Here is an 18,466-nt window from a genome sequence, read left to right as displayed (position 1 = left end):
TTCCACACTGTGCTCCTCCCTCCCAGGCTCCTTCTTTGAACGGGAGCTTCCAGGGTTGGTGCCTGGTGTGTGCGTGAAGAACCTGGTCAAGGTTTTTGAGCCCTGTGGCCGGCCAGCTGTGGACCGCCTTAACATCACTTTCTATGAGAACCAAATCACCGCATTCCTGGGTCACAACGGAGCAGGGAAAACCACCACCTTGTGAGTTCTCTGGCAAAGAGGCTGTCTCCCATCCCACCCCATCCATCATTCCTGTCTTCGTTCTCCCAATAGCTTCAGTCTGCTCTTCCTCACTGAATTTTCGAGGAAACAAACAAACAGACAAACAAACACTATTTTTTTCTGATCCCAAATCTCTCGGGAAAGCAGAGTGCGGTGATAGACGCCTTTAATGCCAGCACCTGGGAGGCAGAGGCTGGGGAACTCTATGGGCTCAAGGTCATCTTGGTCTGCCCAGTGAGTTCCAGGATAGTCAGAACTACACAAAGAGGCCCTGTCTCGAACACACACCACACCCAACTGCTTGGCGATAAAAAAAAAGAAAAAGATTCTCCTAAGCATGAAAATCCACTCATGTATATTTTATTTAAAATCTAAGAGAAGATGGAATGAGTTATTGTCCCCTTGGACATTCAGAGTTTAAGTGACTCTCCTGAAGCTACTGAGTTGGATGGCTCAGTAGGTGTATTAGCCAGGTCCTCTCAACACAATCTCGGGCTTGTTTCTAACACCCTAAGTCCCCTCCTTAACCCCATGTCTCCCACCTTACACACCTCCCTCAGCGAGGATAAAGTCATGGCTGCCCATGCCCCGGGACTAGAACACGTCTGTTTTCACGTAGCACTTCTTTTCCTAGCAATTTATAATTCGGATGCTTTAGTGCTCTCTAACGGGACCACTCATGGGGGCTGGTTACATTTCTGAGAAAGTGTGCGGTGACCAGTGGCGTAGACTCGCTGCTTGGCAGAAGGCCAAGGGCAGGAAACTTTGAGGCTCTGGGTGGACTTCTCCCTCCATCCTTTAGTTCTGGAAGGGACCGGAGCGCCACCTGCTGAGAACAGGCAGTCCGGGCTGCGGTGCGGACCTCCGGGCGGGCCCGTGGAGGAGGGGTGGGGGGTGGGGGGTGGGGGATGGGGGGGTCAGCAAGCCACGTGACAGCAGCCATCAAATCCTTGGCTTACAGAGCCCCGGGAAGGAACAGCGGTGTACACCCTGCTCTGGAATGTGCTCCCGGGCTTTTCAATGGGAACGGAATGCGGGGCTGGTGCCATTGGGCTTGGTGCTGTTTCCCTCTAGTGGTTGATCAACAAAGATTTCAGCTTCTAAGTCCAGGTTCTGATAGCGTGCGATTTTATCAGGACGGAGCTGGGTGTGGCATCCTAGGGCTATCTCCTTGCTAATTCACGTGGTGAGAGAACAGGAAGCTTCATGCAAGACCCCTGGACCTCTGGAAGACAAACACATGACTTCACTCTGTACAGAAATTCAGCTTCCCCCGGGGTCGGAACACAAGTGCTGCCTAATGCTGGGCATAACATAACATTTTTAAGTTTTACTTTGTGCTGGTGCCTGGTGGTTTTTTTTTTTTTTTTTTTTTTTTTTTGTCTGTTTGTTTGTTTGTTTTTTGGTTTGTTTGTTTGCTTGTTTTTTTTTTTTTTTGTTTTTTTAAAGTGTGTCCAGCTTCTCACTAGCATCACCTGGGCTTTGTAAAGTCTACAAGAGACTTCTCCACAGTCAAGGGCTGTGCGCCCAGGCAGAGCAGTGGGGCTGGCCCCTAAACCCTTTAACTGACCACAACTGTGACCGTGACAATCACCACAATGGCTGGCCACATCAATAGCCACCAAAGGACCACTGTGACAGACCTTCACAGTGGACACTACCGCTGACCACAGAGTAAAACAACAGTGAACACTATAACTGACCACATCCGTGAATACCACTCTGACAGACTATCATAATGGACACTACAACTGGCCACTGCATGGCTGCACTGGTGACTGAGTGAGGATGGGGAGTCTGAGGCTGGGAACCCCTGAGGCTCTTGATACCAGCCTGGGAGCACTAGGAAATAAAAAGTAGAGAAGAAAAGGCCCTTGTGGTCCCAGACACTAGGACCTGAAGCAAGGCACTGGTGCTAAGTAAACCCTGTGTGGAAATGTTCTAGGCCCCTCAGCTTCTGCGGGTTTGAGCTTGATAGAGAGATGGGGCAGGGGGTCACTACAAGCCTCCTCCTGACCTGTGTGGGGTTGCCCTCTCATCTGCCACTTAACCCCGTGTTTGGCAGGTCCATCCTGACAGGTCTGTTGCCACCGACGTCAGGAACTGTGGTCATAGGGGGAAAGGACATCGAAACCAGCCTGGATGCAGTACGCCAGAGCCTGGGCATGTGTCCTCAGCATAACATCCTGTTTCATCAGTAAGTGAATTAGAGTTGAGGTACTCCTGGGCAGGGGTGGGGCTCTCTGGTAGAGTTCTTGCCTGACCTGTCCATCACCCTGAGTTCTACTCCCAGCACCACAGGAAAACAAAATATCTGTCAGAAACCCCTGTTGTGTGCTGGCTAGTTTTATGTTAACTTGACACAAGCTAGAGTCGTCTGGAGAGGAGGGACTCTCAACTGAGGAAAATGCCCCCATAAGTTCAGGCTATAGGCAGGCCTGTGGGGATTTTATTAATCAGTGATTGATGGGGGAGGGAACATTCTATTGTGGTGGTGCCAACCCCGGGCTGATGGTCCTGGGGTCTATAAGAAAGCAAGCTGAGCAAGCCATGGGGAGCAAGCCGGTGAGCAGCGCCCCTCCACGGCCTCTGCATCAGCTCCTGCCTCCAGGTTCCTGCCCTGCTTGAGTTCCTGTCTTGACTTTCTTTGATGATGAAGTGTAAGCTGAATAAACCCTTTCCTCCCCAAGTTGTTTTGGTCATGGTGTTTCATCGGAACAATAGTAACACCAAGCCACCTGTATCCTGTTCTCACCCCACCCCCCAACACACATCTTTCCAGCTTAACTTAGCAGGCTTTGACTGGTCTTCACCAGTCCAAGCCTTGGGCCCTCCAAAATGTGAGGCAGTGCTCCTGGTGATCAGAGCTGAGATGTCCCCAGCCAGAGGAGGGACAGGACTTCTTTATGACACTTTCCCTTACTTGCCCCCAAATTCTTGCTGGCAGAAACCAGAAAGAGAAGATATATCATCCCCTTTCCATGCTGACCTCTGGTGCTAAAGACAGCCCTGGGAGGGGAAGAACTTTCATGCTAGGGGGGAGGGGCTTTCATACTAGGGGAGGGGCTTTCATGCCAGGGGAGGGGCTTTCATGCCAGGGGAGGGGCTTTCATGTCAGGGGAGGGGCTTTTATGCCAGGGGAGGGGCTTTCATGCCAGGGGAGGGGCTTTCATGCTGGCTTGCTTGAGTTTTCTATCTTTTCTCCCTTTCTTCTACCATTTTCTTCCTTCTCCTTTCTCCATTCCCTCCTCCTCCCCTCCCTCTTTTCTCTCTCTTCCCTGACTCTTTCTTTCTAATTGAAACATATTTTACATCCTGACTCTAGTCTTTGCAGAGAGAAAGAGGGGGGGTGAAGAGAAGAAGACAGATAAAAAGAAAAAAAACTGTCCCCAGTCCTTTCGGCACCCAGAGGCAATCGCTGTCAACACCTCCAGATATGACTCCAGACATTTCTCTGCGTGTGTAGACATACGCAAAGACTTAAGAATTATAAGGGAGAGTAAAATCACACGTACAATTTTGTAACCCCAGTTTTTGAAAATGTGGGTGTTTTTCCTGAGTATCTGTGCACTACATGTATTCCTAGTGCCTGAGAAGAGGATATCAGGTACGCCGGACCTGGAATTACAGACAGCTGTGAGCCACTGTGTGCATGCTGGGGCTCAATCCCAGGTTCTCTGTAAAGGCAACCAGAGCTCTTAACCGCTGAGCCATCTCTCCAGCTCCATAACCGCTTTTTAAATCTAAGGTGTTGGGAACATTTTTTCCATGCGATTGCATATTCCTTTAAGAAGTAATGTTTACATACGGTTCCTTGGTACGAATGAACTGTTGAAGTAATTTTTGTCATTAAATCTTTGGGCGGGACTGGTTGACCGTTTCACTTTTATATCACAAATAATACCATGATGAAATTTCTGATTGCTAACTCTTCAGAGTCATCTTTACTTTCCAAGGTGAATTGCCTGAAATGAAATTGCTTAGCCCTTAGCCGGGTGGTGGTGGCGCACGCCTGTAATCTCAGCACTCTGGGAGGCAGAGGCAGGTGGGTTTCTGAGTTCGAGGCCAGCCTGGTCTACAGAGTGAGTTCCAGGACAGCCAGGGCTACACAGAGAAACCCTGTCTCGAAAAACCAAAAAAAAGAAGAAAAAAAAAAAAGAAATTGCTTAGCCCTGTTGTCCCTCTCCTGGCCCTGTTCCCACAGCCTCACGGTGGCAGAGCATATCTTGTTCTATGCCCAGCTGAAAGGGAGGTCCTGGGAGGAGGCCCAGCTTGAGGCGGAAGCCATGTTAGAAGACACGGGCCTCCACCACAAGAGGAATGAAGAAGCACAGGACCTTTCAGGTGCTGGGGACTGGGAGGAGATAGGGCCACATCCGGAGCATCCGTTGCCTGCCAATGCACCTTAGCAGAAGGTTGGGGTAGCAGAACAGAATTCTCAACCTGTAGGTCATGACCCCCCACCTGTCCGATACCCTGTATATCAGATTTTTACATTATGATTCATAAGGGTAGCAAAATCACAGTTATGAGGTAGCAACGGAAATAATTTTATGGTGGGGGTGGGGGGAACTCACCACAGCATGAAGGGTCGCAGTGTTAGGAAGGCTGAGAACCACTGGGGTAGGGCCTTATAACGGGAGAGCTCCTAACATTTGTGTAACGCTAAAGGCACAATTTTCAGATGGTCAGGTGCTCAAGCCAGGGGTGGCCTTTCAGCATTGATGGCGCCTGGGTGGTACTATGACTTCCGCCAGTGTAGGCGTAGCTATGGCGGCACTATCTAACTGTAGCTAGAGTTAAAGAACCTCCCATGTGTGAGCACCTCTGGGCCTTCCTCTTCCCCATGCCAAGATGTCTGTGGTACCCCGTCATCATCTCTCCTTTCTGCCTCCAGGTGGCATGCAGCGGAAGCTGTCTGTTGCCATTGCTTTTGTGGGAGATTCCAAGGTGGTGGTCCTGGATGAGCCCACCTCTGGGGTGGACCCCTACTCCAGACGCTCCATCTGGGACCTGCTCCTGAAGTATCGCTCAGGTGAGGCCCATTGCTCAGGACCCCACGCTCTTGTCCAGGCTGTTCCAGGAGAGAAGTGGCCTATTGCTGAAACAATCCAGTTGGGTTGGGAGTGTTTACAAAGCATGCGCAAAGCCTGGGGGTCGCCCCCACCCACTCACAAACCAGGCCTAATACATGAAAACAATCCAAGCAGTGAGGAGATAGAGGCAGGTAGAACAGAAATTCAAGATTAGTCTCACCTTCATGGAAAGCTAAAGGCAAGCCTGGGCTATACAAAGCCCTGTCTCAACAAAACAAAACAAAAATGTCTTCCTACCTGTAGTCCTCCAATCTGGAAAAGTGAAATTGTCCTCTGGCTAAAGGGACCTAAAGGCACCGCAAGAAGCTCCCTAGCTGTTGTGTGACCTCCTGAGATCAGGTGTTAGGAACATGGAACTGGATGTCCAGGACAGCAGAAGGCTACCTCAGAAAGCGCCTTAAAATGGGCTCTTGTCTATCCAAGGGGCTGGAGAGATAGCTTAGCGGGTAAGAGCACTGACTGCTCTTCCAAAGGTCATGAGTTCATCCTGGCACCCACGTGGTGGCTCACAACCATCTGTAATGGGATCAGATGCCTGAAGACAGCTACAGTGTACTCACATACATAAAATAAATAAATAATTTAAAAAATTTCTCATCACCTCGTTTTAATAACAGTTCCATTTAATGAGAAAGCGCTGTGTGTGCTCTCACAAAGTACATGAGTGGTGTTTAACAATATGAAGACTGTTCGTGACACGTACAGTGACAGCAGAGAGGAGCGCGTCCCACACACGTCAGATTGTTTGACTCGTACCTGAGACACAGTGCAGAGACACTATGTGACAGTGCTTTGCAATTTGCAGGATGTTAGGATATATCGGTTGCCATCATCTTACTCCGTTATGCTTGCTGTAGAATTAGCTACTCTGTTTTTATTTATTAACTCCAAGTTCTGGGGACCACGTAACCTGGAGGTTGCTATAGATTCTATCCAGGTTGCCTGGTAAGCACCCTGACCTCCTCCTCACAGGCAGAACCATCATCATGTCCACTCACCACATGGATGAGGCTGACCTCCTCGGCGACCGCATTGCCATCATTTCTCAGGGAAGACTCTACTGTTCTGGAACTCCTCTCTTCCTCAAGAACTGCTTTGGCACAGGCTTCTACTTGACCTTGGTTCGCAAGATGAAAAACATCCAGAGCCAAAGAGGTGGCTGTGAGGTACGTGTCTGCCCAGGGAAGGAGCCCAGCTTGGGCGAGAAGGGGCAGGCGGTGTGGGGCTGCTGCCCCAGATATAACTGCCCACTGGACTTTAATTGGTGGGGTCAGCTCACTTCTGGGTTATTGCAGATGTCAGTAATTGTATTCTAAACTACCATCCAGAGATGCTCCCCCACACACACCAGGCATAACTGATTTTAAATAACCAGAGGGGTTGGGAGGGTACACACATGTGTACTGTGGTCTACCAGGGGAGCATCTTGCCCTGGTGGTGCACGCCTTTAATCCCAGCACTTGGGAGGCAGAGGAAGGAGGATTTCTGAGTTCGAGGCCAGCCTGGTCTACAGAGTGAGTTCCAGGACAGCCAGGGCTATACAGAGAAACCCTGTCTTCAAAAACAAAAACAAAAAACAAAACAAAACAAACAAATAAGCTGTTTCTCCTTCATCCAAACATTCATGCTCCCCAATTAAACCTGAATTCTAGGAGTAAATGAAATCTAATGAGAGATATCCTTGGAGACTATACGCTAAAACTGATGTGGGGGGCGAGGGGCAGCTGGCAGAGACCACTGGGCATGTCCTTAGAACGAGGCTGTCTCTTGTGTCATCCTAATCAAGTGATTTCATTCTTTGCTGTTGTCTTTCCTTGCGTGGAAAACGAAGCGGATGGTGCTGGCTTCTGCTTCGTAGGGGTGTAGTGGAGACAAATGAGACGGAGTGTTGAGAATATTCCCTGGGCTCCTTGAGAACAGGTGTCCCGCACATTCAGGTTGTCACAAGTGTTATGCGGCCGTGCTATTTATGTCTCCAGTGTAATGGATACTGTGGGTTTTCCTGTCCTGGTGGATTTTCACAGCCTGGTGTCCAGAGGGCTTGGGAGGGGAGCAGAATGTCTCTCTAGCAGCCGCATGATTAATGACAAGGCAGAGGCAGAGGGATGCTTTGAGGTTCTCCCTCTGGGGTAAAAAGTCAAGCAGCTCCACCCTCAACGTGCTCAGATGAATTAATAGATTAAACAGCGAAGAAAAAAACAATGCTGGCGATGAGAGACAGACGCTCGGTGGTGACAGCAGTCGGCACCGTGACGATGCTATCGTTGACACGATCTGTATCTTGTCCGTCGTTTCTGTCCGTCTGTTGCAGGGGCCCTGCAGCTGTACTTCAAAGGGGTTCTCTACCAGGTGCCCAGCCCGAGTCGATGAGATAGCCGAAGAACAAGTCCTGGATGGTAAGAGCCGGGCTGGTTGAATCTCAGCCCTGGTTCAGTGACCAACCATCACTGTGTTGTTGGTGCTCCCTGCGGTGATACTCTCAGCAGAGAGAACAAGTGCTGTGCTTGGAAGCCTGGTGTCCTGCGGCTGTTCAGCTTTTCCTCAGAGCCTGTTTCTCATTCCTAACATGATTTTAAAGTTACTTGTACCTAATCGCCCCCCTCTCTTTAATTAATTAATTTATTTTATGCATGTGAGTACACTGTCGCTGTCTTCAGATACAACCAGAACAGGGCATCAGATCCCCATTGTAGATGGTTGTGAGCCACCATGTGGTTGCTGGGAATTGAACTCAGGTCCTCTGGATGAGCAGCCAGTGCTCTTAACCACTGAGCCATCTCTCCAGCCCCTGAAGCACCCTCTGACTAACGGGGAATCCACCTTGTTCGTTCCCTGCCCTTACTCATGTTAAGCCTTGGTTTTTACACTCCTCCTGCCCTGGAACGGTGTAGACACACCCCCTCCTCCAAGTGTGTTGAGGCGCTCTCTGGCTCTCTCTCTCTTTTAGCGTTTCATTTATTATTTTTATTTTGTGTGTATGGTTGTTTGCTTGCGTATATGGACATGAGTCATCTGTGTGTGGTGCCTGCAGACGCCGGAAGAGGGCATTGGCATCTCTGAAACTCCAGTTACAGGTAGCTGTGAGCTGTCATGTGGGTGCCAGGAACTGAACCCGGCCTCCTGTAAGAACAGTGGGTGCTCCTGACTGCTGAGCCACTGCTCCATCCCTGCATGGAGAGTCCTAGCTTGTGGGTCTGAAGGATGCAGGAAAGGATGCATGGCGCCTTTGTGCAATGTCACACATTCCCCTCATCCTGCCCAGGCTCCCAGTGAGCCTCCCTGGAATTTAAGGATATATTCTCTCTCAGAGGCCTCTCACTGTCACCAGAGAGAGACGGTAAATAAGCTCGCCTGTCAGATCTGACCTCGGGGTCCTAAGAGCTCCCTAAGGACCCCTTTCACCCTCGGCTCCCGCCTACCTCTGTGCCTCAGACTCCTTTGCAAGGGGAAGGCCACAGGGCCTGAAATTCTATATAAAAGGAAAATTAAACTTAGGTGCCGACTCAACTTTATGAATGGAGGAAAGCCTGTGCTTAGCCAAGAAAGTTTCCTGTTTAACACATTTCCCCCTAAACCTTAAAAGATTCTAAGTATTGATGTGCTATGCATAAGTCCTAGGGGATGAGGGGGAACTGGGAGGAAGCGCATTAGCACACAGCCTTAATCCCAGCAGAGGCAGGGGTGGGCAGATCTCTGTGAGTTCTAGGCCATCCGGGGTGACACAGTGAAACCCTGTCTCACATAGCAAAGACCCAAAGGAAAGGCCTGCGGTTCTACCCCCAGAATTTACTCTCCTGTTCTCTGTGAACCGCTGAAGCATTTCTTTAGTGTTGTGTCTCTGAATCTCCTGTCTTGCTTATCTTGCTGTGAGTTATCTCCTGTGTTGCTGAAAATGTCTCCTTGGAATTTTGGTCTCAAGACATTGATGTTTAAAGTGTTTAATAACTACAAAAAATTATCATCAAAATCAAGTTGGAATGTGTCTTTGGCTGGCATGATTGTGTGTGTGTGTGTGTGTGTGTGTGTGTGTAGAAAGGGCATTCTGCCCTGGTGAGAAGGACTGTAGATAGCTCTGCCCCCAACTAGGGAGGGTTCCTTCATTTCCAGTCACCTCCCCCACTGGCTTTTCACTCACACACCCCCACACACACCACTCACACCCCCCCCCCCACTCACCACTCACACAGCCCTGAATGACTCACCACTGACCTCCCTGCCAGATGGACACTTCTGAGAGGCTGACAATGTCCCTGGGAATCCAGTGACTGGGTCCCACTTCCTTCCTAAGAGAACAATGTGTGTGACCCCTACAAGCTACTGGGGCAGAGCTGTTTCCTCCAGTAAAGAACTCTCCGGTCCCAGTATGAGATCATCTAGGACTAAAGACAATCACATCGTTTGCAGGTGTGTGTCTTCCATAGCTCCACAGGCTCTCAGTGGGGAGCTGTGAAGTATTCCAACCAATGGAAAGAGGAGGCTCCCCTGGGTGATGCTGACCCTTACAGAAAACTGAGCTGAATAGCAGCACTCACTGGGATTAGCCTAACATGTACCTATAATCCCAGCACTCAGGAGGCTACCCAAGAGGACTGTGAGTTCAAGGCCAGCCTCAGATAAACACTCCTGCTACCCACCCCACTCCGTGTGCCATCATCCTCTCCAGGGCTTCTCAGCCTCCTTCTGCGGGGGCTGGTTATTGAGTCTCGTTCTGTTTGAGAGGACAGGTACTGCCCAAGGGGAAATGGTGTGGCTCTCCAAGTAGTTGAAGTAGGCATGGGCATGGATTAGGAAGGAGGCTTGCCTTCTCTTCTAGGCCTGGGTCTTGGCCTAGAGCTTGCTTGGGCCATACAAGGAAGAGGAAAACGACTTAAGTCCTAAGTTTCCTGTGAGGGAGAAGCAGCAGCAGTGGTGAGCTCTCCTCCTGGGCTGATGGTCAGGGGTGCAGTGACAGCTAAGTGGCACTTTGGTTAGCACTGTGGGTGCATTAGCTCGCCCGCCCCATCCACACAAACAGTCTCAGAGTGGGCACGGCTGTTTTCCCCTTCCACAGATGAGGAACTGAGAGAGGACTCACCCAATGGAGTGTTTTTTCAGGCAATAGCACGTCTGACTGAACAAGAGACTGGCCTTCCCTCAGGTTGCACCACCTGGAGTGTGTTTGTCATAGAGTCAACAAAGCTAAAAATAGACTTGCTGAGTATCGAATCTAAAAGAGATGGCATGATACCAAGAGCCAAGTGTGTGGTTCACACCTCTAACCCCAGCACTCAGGAGGACCAGCCTGTACCAACCCGAGTTATGGGCTAAGACGGGGCCGTAGGATAAAACTCTGTCTCAATAAACAGATAAACAGAAGCACACCACACACACACACACACACCACACTTACACACTCACACACTCACACCACACACACACCACACTTACATACTCACATACTCACACCACACACATACACACACACACCATACACTTACACACTCACCACACTCACCACACACTTACACACTCACATTCACACCATACTTACACACTCATACCACACACATATCACACACATACACACACCACACACACTCACCACAACACACCACACACTTACATACTCACACCACACACACTCACACCACACCACACACACACACACACCACACTCACACATTCACATCACACAACACCACACACACACTCACCACACACTCACACCATACACACACACCACACACATACACACACCACACACTCACACACTTACCACACACACACCACACACTTACACACTTACACACTCACACCACACACTCATTCATACACATATAGATATGACAGAGAGACAGACACAGAGACAGGAAGAGACATAGAGAAGGGGCGGCAGAGGGGGAGAGGGAGAGGCAGGGGTGGCAGTAGCTCTCTGCCCCTTTCTCCAGTGAGGTGTAGAAGAGAATATGAGCCCCAGGAAACCCCCCAATCTTCCAGGTTCTAGAATAGACGGACTGGAGTTGACATCGGTCTTTTTTTTTTCCTGTCATCCCAGGAGATGTGAAGGAGCTGACGGATTTGGTGTGCCACCATGTTCCAGAGGCAAGGCTGGTGGAATGCATTGGTCAAGAGCTTATCTTCCTCCTTCCAAACAAGAATTTCAAGCAGAGAGCATATGCCAGCCTCTTCCGAGAGCTGGAGGAGACTCTGGCTGACCTGGGGCTCAGCAGCTTTGGAATTTCTGACACTCCCCTGGAAGAGGTGAGGCAGGAGATTGAAGTTGGTCTCTGTCGAGTGCCAGAAGTGGCAGCTCGTGCAAAAGCCTCACACTAAAGCAAAACCTTACAAAAGCAAAAGCCTCCATTCTCCACCCAGTGTAGCAACTGTCTTCAGCTGGCTTGCCCCTACCTCGGTCCACACACATACATATTTTCTGCAGCTGTGGTCACCATGGGCTCATGCCTTTGCATTTATTGAAGACTGTGTCCTCAGATAGTTAGAATATATTTCTTCCCACAGGGAAACAGTGCCCAGCACAGTGGTACTAGGTTCAGATTGTCCTAGAAGCAGGAGCACCTGAACCAAATCCTCTCTTGTGTCTCAACAGATTTTCCTGAAGGTCACAGAAGATTCTGGATTGGGCTCTATGTTTGTAGGTATGTATGGCGCCGGACCCAGTGGCTTGTCTCCTGTTTCCCCAGACTTGATCTTAGAAAATCTACAGGAAAAGTAACAAAGTAGCCAATCACCCTTCCTAGTGCCAGAGCCCCAAGTAATACATTTTGTGTTCTTGGTGCCTGTGGGTAAGAGATCGAATCTGGTTAGGTAGGGACATTCTTGATGGATCAGAGTTCTTATCCATGCCAGACTGGTAGATCCCCGTTCCCCCCCCCCCCCCAAAGTCACGCCCTGGTCTCCTTTTTTTCTGTCATGTCACCACTGTTCCCCTCCTCTCTACCCGGCTTCTGATCCAGGCTTGTCTGCATGAGGCATGGCCAGCAGAGAGTTCTTAGAGATAATGCTGACAGTTAATATAAGCCAGATGCCAGCCACAGTCTTCTGGCCCCTCTGAGATCAAGATAAAAACACTCTTAAGCTCTTTGTCAGTAACTGGTGGACTTTGAAATGGTAGGGACCAGAATTCCTGTGAATCCTGGCCTTTTCTCTTCAATGTGTGTCAGCCTAGACCCTTTACATGATTCCTTGTGGCCACACAAAGCATTATGGGTGTTGCCGACTTACTTCTGCGGGGATGGAAGTACAAGAAAGGTCACCCTGTCACATTGACACAAATCACTTCCAATAGAACAAGAGGCATGCACCCATTCTGCTAAAATAGGCCGACCGGGCCCTCTCTCCTGCTCAGAGACAAACAGTTCTCTGTCGCTGCCCTGGGTTGCTAGCCCCTCCTCCTATCCAGTGTGGCACACCATAACGTCTTCCTCTGCAGTGTTTCCTCCCTGTGGAATTTCTGCTACTGTTGCTACCTCCCTAGATAATGTGGGTCTACGTGACCAAGCATGTATCTATCAGCCATGCCTAGAATTACCAACGTCCATATGTACCGGCCCATATGTGGTCATGTGGTAGGCCTACTGGGGTGGTCATCCTGGCAGAAGGGGGAGGGGTGAGTCCTCTGCAGAAGGTAGGAGTAGCTTACTCTGGAGGTCAAAGAACTCTTTTAAGTTCTTTGCAGATGGAAGTTGAATTCGCTCAACTCATCTAAAGCCCAAAGATTCACATTAATCAAGACAAGAATGAAAACACATTAAAGTATACCACAAGCTGCATAGGTTTAAAAAGTAGGGACTTTTTACCTGCACAGCATGCTCCTTTTTAATAATTAGCCTGTCAGAACAATAAGTCAGACCTCAGAGATTGGTCAGTATGGGCATAGTGTTGGGTATTTCAGAGACAGTCGGGGGTAGATGTTCAGCGTTTAGCCATAGAGCACAGTAGACCTTGCATCAAACCTGAGGGTCGTAACTTGATATCTAAAAGACTTTGGGGAAGGTACTTAGCCTTTTTATACCTCAGTTTTCCCACATGTAAAATAATAATAATAATAATAATATTAATAAAATATCATCTACCTTTTAGAATCACTGAGAGAATTAAATAAATAATGCATGCCAAGTCTTTGTACAGCATGTGATCTATGATCAAGACATAGGAAGACCCCCATGGTAACAATCATGGGGGCCTCTTAATTTAGGCTTCACTGGTCTTATGCTTGACAAAGCACCTGCTGTCACTGTGTTACTTGACATCACGATAATGTCATGAGGCAGGTAGGACATGGACCTGGTCCATCTGGAGAAAAACGAGTGAGCTTGCTGAGGCTGGAGGAAGAGTCTGAAGCCACACAGACTCATGGACCTTACTTACCGAGCTAGGATTCCCCATTCCACCACCTCCCGCCATACAGGTGGCCAGGCTCAGAGAGGTTAGCGTGAGACCTCGCCGCAAACAAAAATCAGAAAGGTTATAAGCCTCCATCAATGTCCTGTTGTTTCTCTGAATGTAGAGTAACTGATGTTGGAGGGAAACATGCATATGACAATATCTCTTATACTTGTCTGCTTCTAATTATTGATCCAATATCCCTTAGGTGGCACTCAGCAGAAGAGGGAACAAGTCGGTCTCCAGCACCCTTGCTTGACTCCCACCGAGAAGCTCAGGCAGCATCCCCAGGCCTCACATACCTGTCCCGCTGGACAAGTGGATCCTCCCAAGGGCCAGCCTTCCCCAGAGCCGGAGGACCCCGGTGTCCCACTCAACACAGGCGCTCGGCTGATTCTTCAACACGTGCAGGCGCTGCTAGTCAAGCGATTCCATCACACGGTCCGCAGCCGCAAGGACTTTGTGGCTCAGGTACCCCACTGTGACCAGCAAGGGGGGCTTGATCAGTTCTCTCCCTGGGTGGGTGGGTGGGGGTGTCTGTGGGTCTGATCCCGCCTTTCCATCTTCTCAGGAATATTTGTGGTGTAGGGGGTGGGGAGGTCAGACACTTCCCAGGACACTTGCTTGACCTTCTATCAGCTATATTTCTTCGCTGCCAAACCTTTATTTTGATTCTGGGATTTGCAAGTCCTCTTTGTAAGGACTGAGCCTCACTCAGAGTCAAAATAGGATAGTATCACATTTTCCACTATTGTTTCCATTCTCACCATGAAAGGTACAGTTATATGTTTCATTCATTTTTCTTTTTATTTTTTTAAAGATTTATTTATTATTATATGTAAGTACACTGTAGCTGTCTTCAGACACTCCAGAATAGGGCATCAGATCTTATTACAGATGGCTGTGAACCACCATGTGGTTGCTGGGAATTGAACTCAGGACCTTCGGAAGAGCAGTCAGTGCTCTCAACCACTGAGCCATCTCTTCAGCCCTCATTCATTTTTCTCATGACAAAAAAAAAAAAAAAAAAAAAAAGAGGCCATTGTCCTCTTTTAAGACAGGGTCTCATATACCCCAGGCTGACCTCAAACTTGTTATGTAGCTAAACATGACCTTTTTTTTTTTAATTTTTGTTAAGACTTATTTATTTATATATTTTATATATATATATATATATGCATGTGTCCTGACTGTATGTACACATGCGTGCCAGGAGAGAGAATCAATCCCATTACAGATGGTAGTGAATCACCATCATGTGGGAGCTGGGACTTGAACCTGGGTCCTCTGGAAAAGCAGCCAGTGCTTTTAACACCTAGTTAATTCTCTAGTCCTAAGAATGACCTTGAACTTCGGATCTTCCTGCCCCCACCTCCCGAGTGTTGGCATTAGAGACTTGTACCATTAAGCTTCATTCTGTTGGTGCTACAGATTGACTTCAGGACCTCGGGCAGGCTGAGCCAACCCTGTGCACCAGCTCAGCTGTGCCTCGTCCTCTCTGTAGTTTCCACTCAAACGAGGAGCTTTGGGTCAGAGAGAAGCAGGTGATGTGAGTCCTTCTCTAAGCTTCCGTTAGGCGCTGGCTGAGCCTGGCATATATTCTGCTCTCGTACGAGCACAGGAATCAGCATTCTCTCTCCTTCTACATGCATCGCCTTTTATGTTTGCCTGTGCTACCCCCCCAGAAGCCTGTCCTTCACTACCAGTGTCTGAATACGGAGTGGAGGATACTTACAAGAATGTCTGTGCTGCATGTGTGTGTGGGTATGTGTGCATATATGTGCACTGGATGCCGACCTGCGTGCGTGCGTGCGTGCGTGTGTGTGTGTGTGTGTGTGTGTGTGTGTGTGTGTGTCACCGCTGTGTCTTCACGGCTCTTCTCCTACAGATTGTTCTCCCTGCCACGTTTGTGTTCCTGGCTCTGATGCTGTCAGTCATTGTGCCTCCGTTTGGTGAGTTTCCAGCTTTGACCCTTCACCCCTGGATGTACGGACATCAATACACCTTCTTCAGGTGCGTAGATTCATCCCAGAAATCACTGTTATCCCTTTAACATGTGATATTCCTGGACTGTATGCCTGCTAGAAGGGTCCTGATCGCCCTGCTTCCCTGGAAGGTGCTCCAAGGTGGAAAGAGTCTTGGTGCTGTTCTTAAAAGGGAAGCTTTTAAAAAAAAAGTAGCAGCCGCTGCTTAGCAATGCGGTACCCAGTGGAGGGAAGGTGGGTAAGGCAAGAGGATGTGAGGCCTGGGAAAGGGGGTTGGAGCGCCATCTTTTTGAGGCATAGATCTGCCATCAGACTTCTAGGTGTGTGTGTAAGATACCCCACTTCCAGGGGCTCCCAAACCATTCTAAGTCAGTGTTCAGTGCCTCACAAGCATGCCTGGTGTGGAATACACATTCAGCAAACATTTATATACGAGTTAGTGTGCTTTGTCCGTCCTTTCCGAGTCTGACTACCGTGAGCCTCTTTCTCTCTCTAGCATGGATGAACCCAACAATGAACACCTTGAAGTGCTGGCCGATGTCCTTCTCAACAGGCCAGGTTTTGGCAACCGTTGCCTAAAGGAAGAGTGGCTTCCGTAAGTCCTGAGCTAACACCAACGGCTTCCCCTAGGAGACCCCCAAGGCCAGCCAGGCAGTGTTGGGAGGGGCCCCTCAATCCTGCCCTGTGGTATATGAGTCATGTCTGTGAGTCTGATCGGCTCTTACCCAGCTCCTCTCATGCTAGGAAGCCTCCCTCCATGACAGCTCTGTGTCTTAATGTAGAAGTGTTCTATTGTTTGACATTATTTGCCCAAACTCATTTGGAAAAAGACTTAAACTGGGATGGAAGAAGATGAAGGGTGTGCTATTATATAATTGAACCTTGGATGGCACGAATTACTTCTATGGCCAGCTCTCAATCATTGTGTAACTCTGGAAAAGAGAGTTCTGGAAGATGGTTGAAATCCACCAGGAATTCAGAGCTCAGTATATTGTAGCGCCTTCTTAATCCAATCTTCGCCAAAGCTACTGTTAAAGAGCAACATGGGAACACTTCAGACTCTCCCGCTATTTTTTTTTCCTCTCTCAACAGCTACTAGAAAAAAGTCCACAAATTAGTCCCTAGTCCATGCTTTGTTAGCAGGAGCCCAGTTCTGATAGTCCTTAAGCAGACGCTAATCCCCAGGAGGGAAATTCCTGACTGCAAGGAAGAGAAAAGCAGAGAAAGAGATTGCCACCAAGTCTTCCTTTATCCCAGTGGGGAGGTGGATTAAGTATCGGGATTGACTGGGGTATTTTCTCGTTCTCCGTGAGGGAGTACCCATGCCGCAACGCCACCTCTTGGAAGACACCTTCCGTGTCCCCAGACATCACCCACCTGTTGCAGAAGCAGAAATGGACACCAGCCCACCCCTCCCCCTCCTGCAAGTGCAGCACCAGGGAGAGGCTCACCATGCTCCCCGAGTGCCCGGAGGGTGCCGGGGGGCTCCCGCCCCCACAGGTACCTGCATCATTTTAACAACTGCCGACTAATCCTGTGTTGCGATTGATTTCAAATTATTTCCCATGGTCGTCGATCATTTAGATTTAAATATCTCTCCGTTGTAAGTAATGTTGTGATGTATGTTTACATATGGATTAACAGCTTTAATTAAGTTTACTGGGGAGGTTGGGTGGACTGTCTGCGTGATAAGGCCCTGGGTTTGATAGTCATCACAGGGGAAGCAGGTATGCTGATCTGTGTACCAGCTGATGTCTGTGGAGATCTGCGGGGTTCTGGCCCAGCTGGAGCGGGCGGCCAAGGAGTTGTGCTCTCCGAAGGGGAGAGGGGAAGGGAGGGGAGGGGAGGGGAAAGGAAGGGAGGGGTGGGATGGGGCAGGAAGGATGAGAAAGAAGCAGTGTGCCTATGGACAATGTATGTAACACACATGAAAACACACAGCCAGCAACTTATCTTTTGCAAGAGTGGCATTGATTGACCTGAGCAGTGCTTTGTCTAGAGCTATGTGCGTGGATGGATGATTCCCAAAGAGTCCATGTGTTTTAGGAGAAAGGTTCAGGCATGGGGTTAGGGAGTCGTGGTTTGTTTTTTAGCCTCTGAGCCCTCTTCGTTTTCTCTCCTGGTGTTGAGAAGAGCAACACTTACTTTATAGCATTGTCAGGAGGATTCGAAGAAATACTGTGGGTAATGAACTATTTAGGACTAGAGGCAGCTCGAGCAATGGCCACCCTAAGCTAACTGTGGCTAAACCCGGATACGGGCTGGCTCTCTGCTGTGTAAAAGTTAACATGGGTGGCTATGAAGTTCTTTTCTGTTGTCCCTCTGAGCCCCACAGGCCTCCAGCTCTCCAGGCAGAGTGTTGAGAACAATCTTGTTAGGCAGTAGAGTAGATGAAGAAAAGAACGCAGCAGATGGTTCAGGAGTGTGCAGGGAAGACTTCCAGAGGGACCGCACAGCCCTTCCACTTAGCTGTCACGGACAGCACCCAGCATCAACAGAGACTGGGGACTATCACCGTAATTCTGCACAGTCTGTGCCCCCGGGGAAAGTCACAACAATAGCATCAGGAAGAAGACACATGGGACAATTAACTTTACGGTAGCATGTATCACAGCTGTTGGCTCGGAAGCTCCTGCACCAGTCTTTGTCCCTTTGGGTGACATCTGCATTGCCACATTGCAGGTATCCCTGGCTCCGTAGGAGCTGGGCTGGGAAAAGAAACCATCAGACCTCGAATACACAGGATATTTAAGAATATTCATTCTTAAATGAATGCTAGGC

The 18,466-nt window shown here is 49.1% G+C and overlaps 1 protein-coding gene across 1 annotated transcript in view; it reads left to right on the top strand.

Annotated features, from left to right (window-relative positions):
• Positions 1 to 18,466, top strand: part of Abca4 (ATP binding cassette subfamily A member 4) — a 132,010-nt gene that overhangs the window by 71,067 nt on the left and 42,477 nt on the right. Inside the window, exons 18-29 of the mRNA XM_052180905.1 lie at positions 27 to 201; positions 2,288 to 2,419; positions 4,427 to 4,566; positions 5,120 to 5,257; positions 6,291 to 6,484; positions 7,630 to 7,714; positions 11,353 to 11,558; positions 11,905 to 11,953; positions 13,909 to 14,171; positions 15,589 to 15,713; positions 16,182 to 16,280; positions 16,999 to 17,185. Of these exons, the coding sequence (XP_052036865.1) occupies positions 27 to 201; positions 2,288 to 2,419; positions 4,427 to 4,566; positions 5,120 to 5,257; positions 6,291 to 6,484; positions 7,630 to 7,714; positions 11,353 to 11,558; positions 11,905 to 11,953; positions 13,909 to 14,171; positions 15,589 to 15,713; positions 16,182 to 16,280; positions 16,999 to 17,185 (1,793 nt within the window). The remainder of the gene's footprint in view (positions 1 to 26; positions 202 to 2,287; positions 2,420 to 4,426; positions 4,567 to 5,119; positions 5,258 to 6,290; positions 6,485 to 7,629; positions 7,715 to 11,352; positions 11,559 to 11,904; positions 11,954 to 13,908; positions 14,172 to 15,588; positions 15,714 to 16,181; positions 16,281 to 16,998; positions 17,186 to 18,466) is intronic.

This window comes from Apodemus sylvaticus, chromosome 4 (genome assembly GCF_947179515.1).
Source record: "Apodemus sylvaticus chromosome 4, mApoSyl1.1, whole genome shotgun sequence".
In the NCBI taxonomy this organism is placed as follows: Eukaryota; Metazoa; Chordata; class Mammalia; order Rodentia; family Muridae; genus Apodemus; species Apodemus sylvaticus.
Note: the sequence above shows the minus strand (reverse complement) of the source record. Positions and strands in the feature narration are given on the sequence as shown.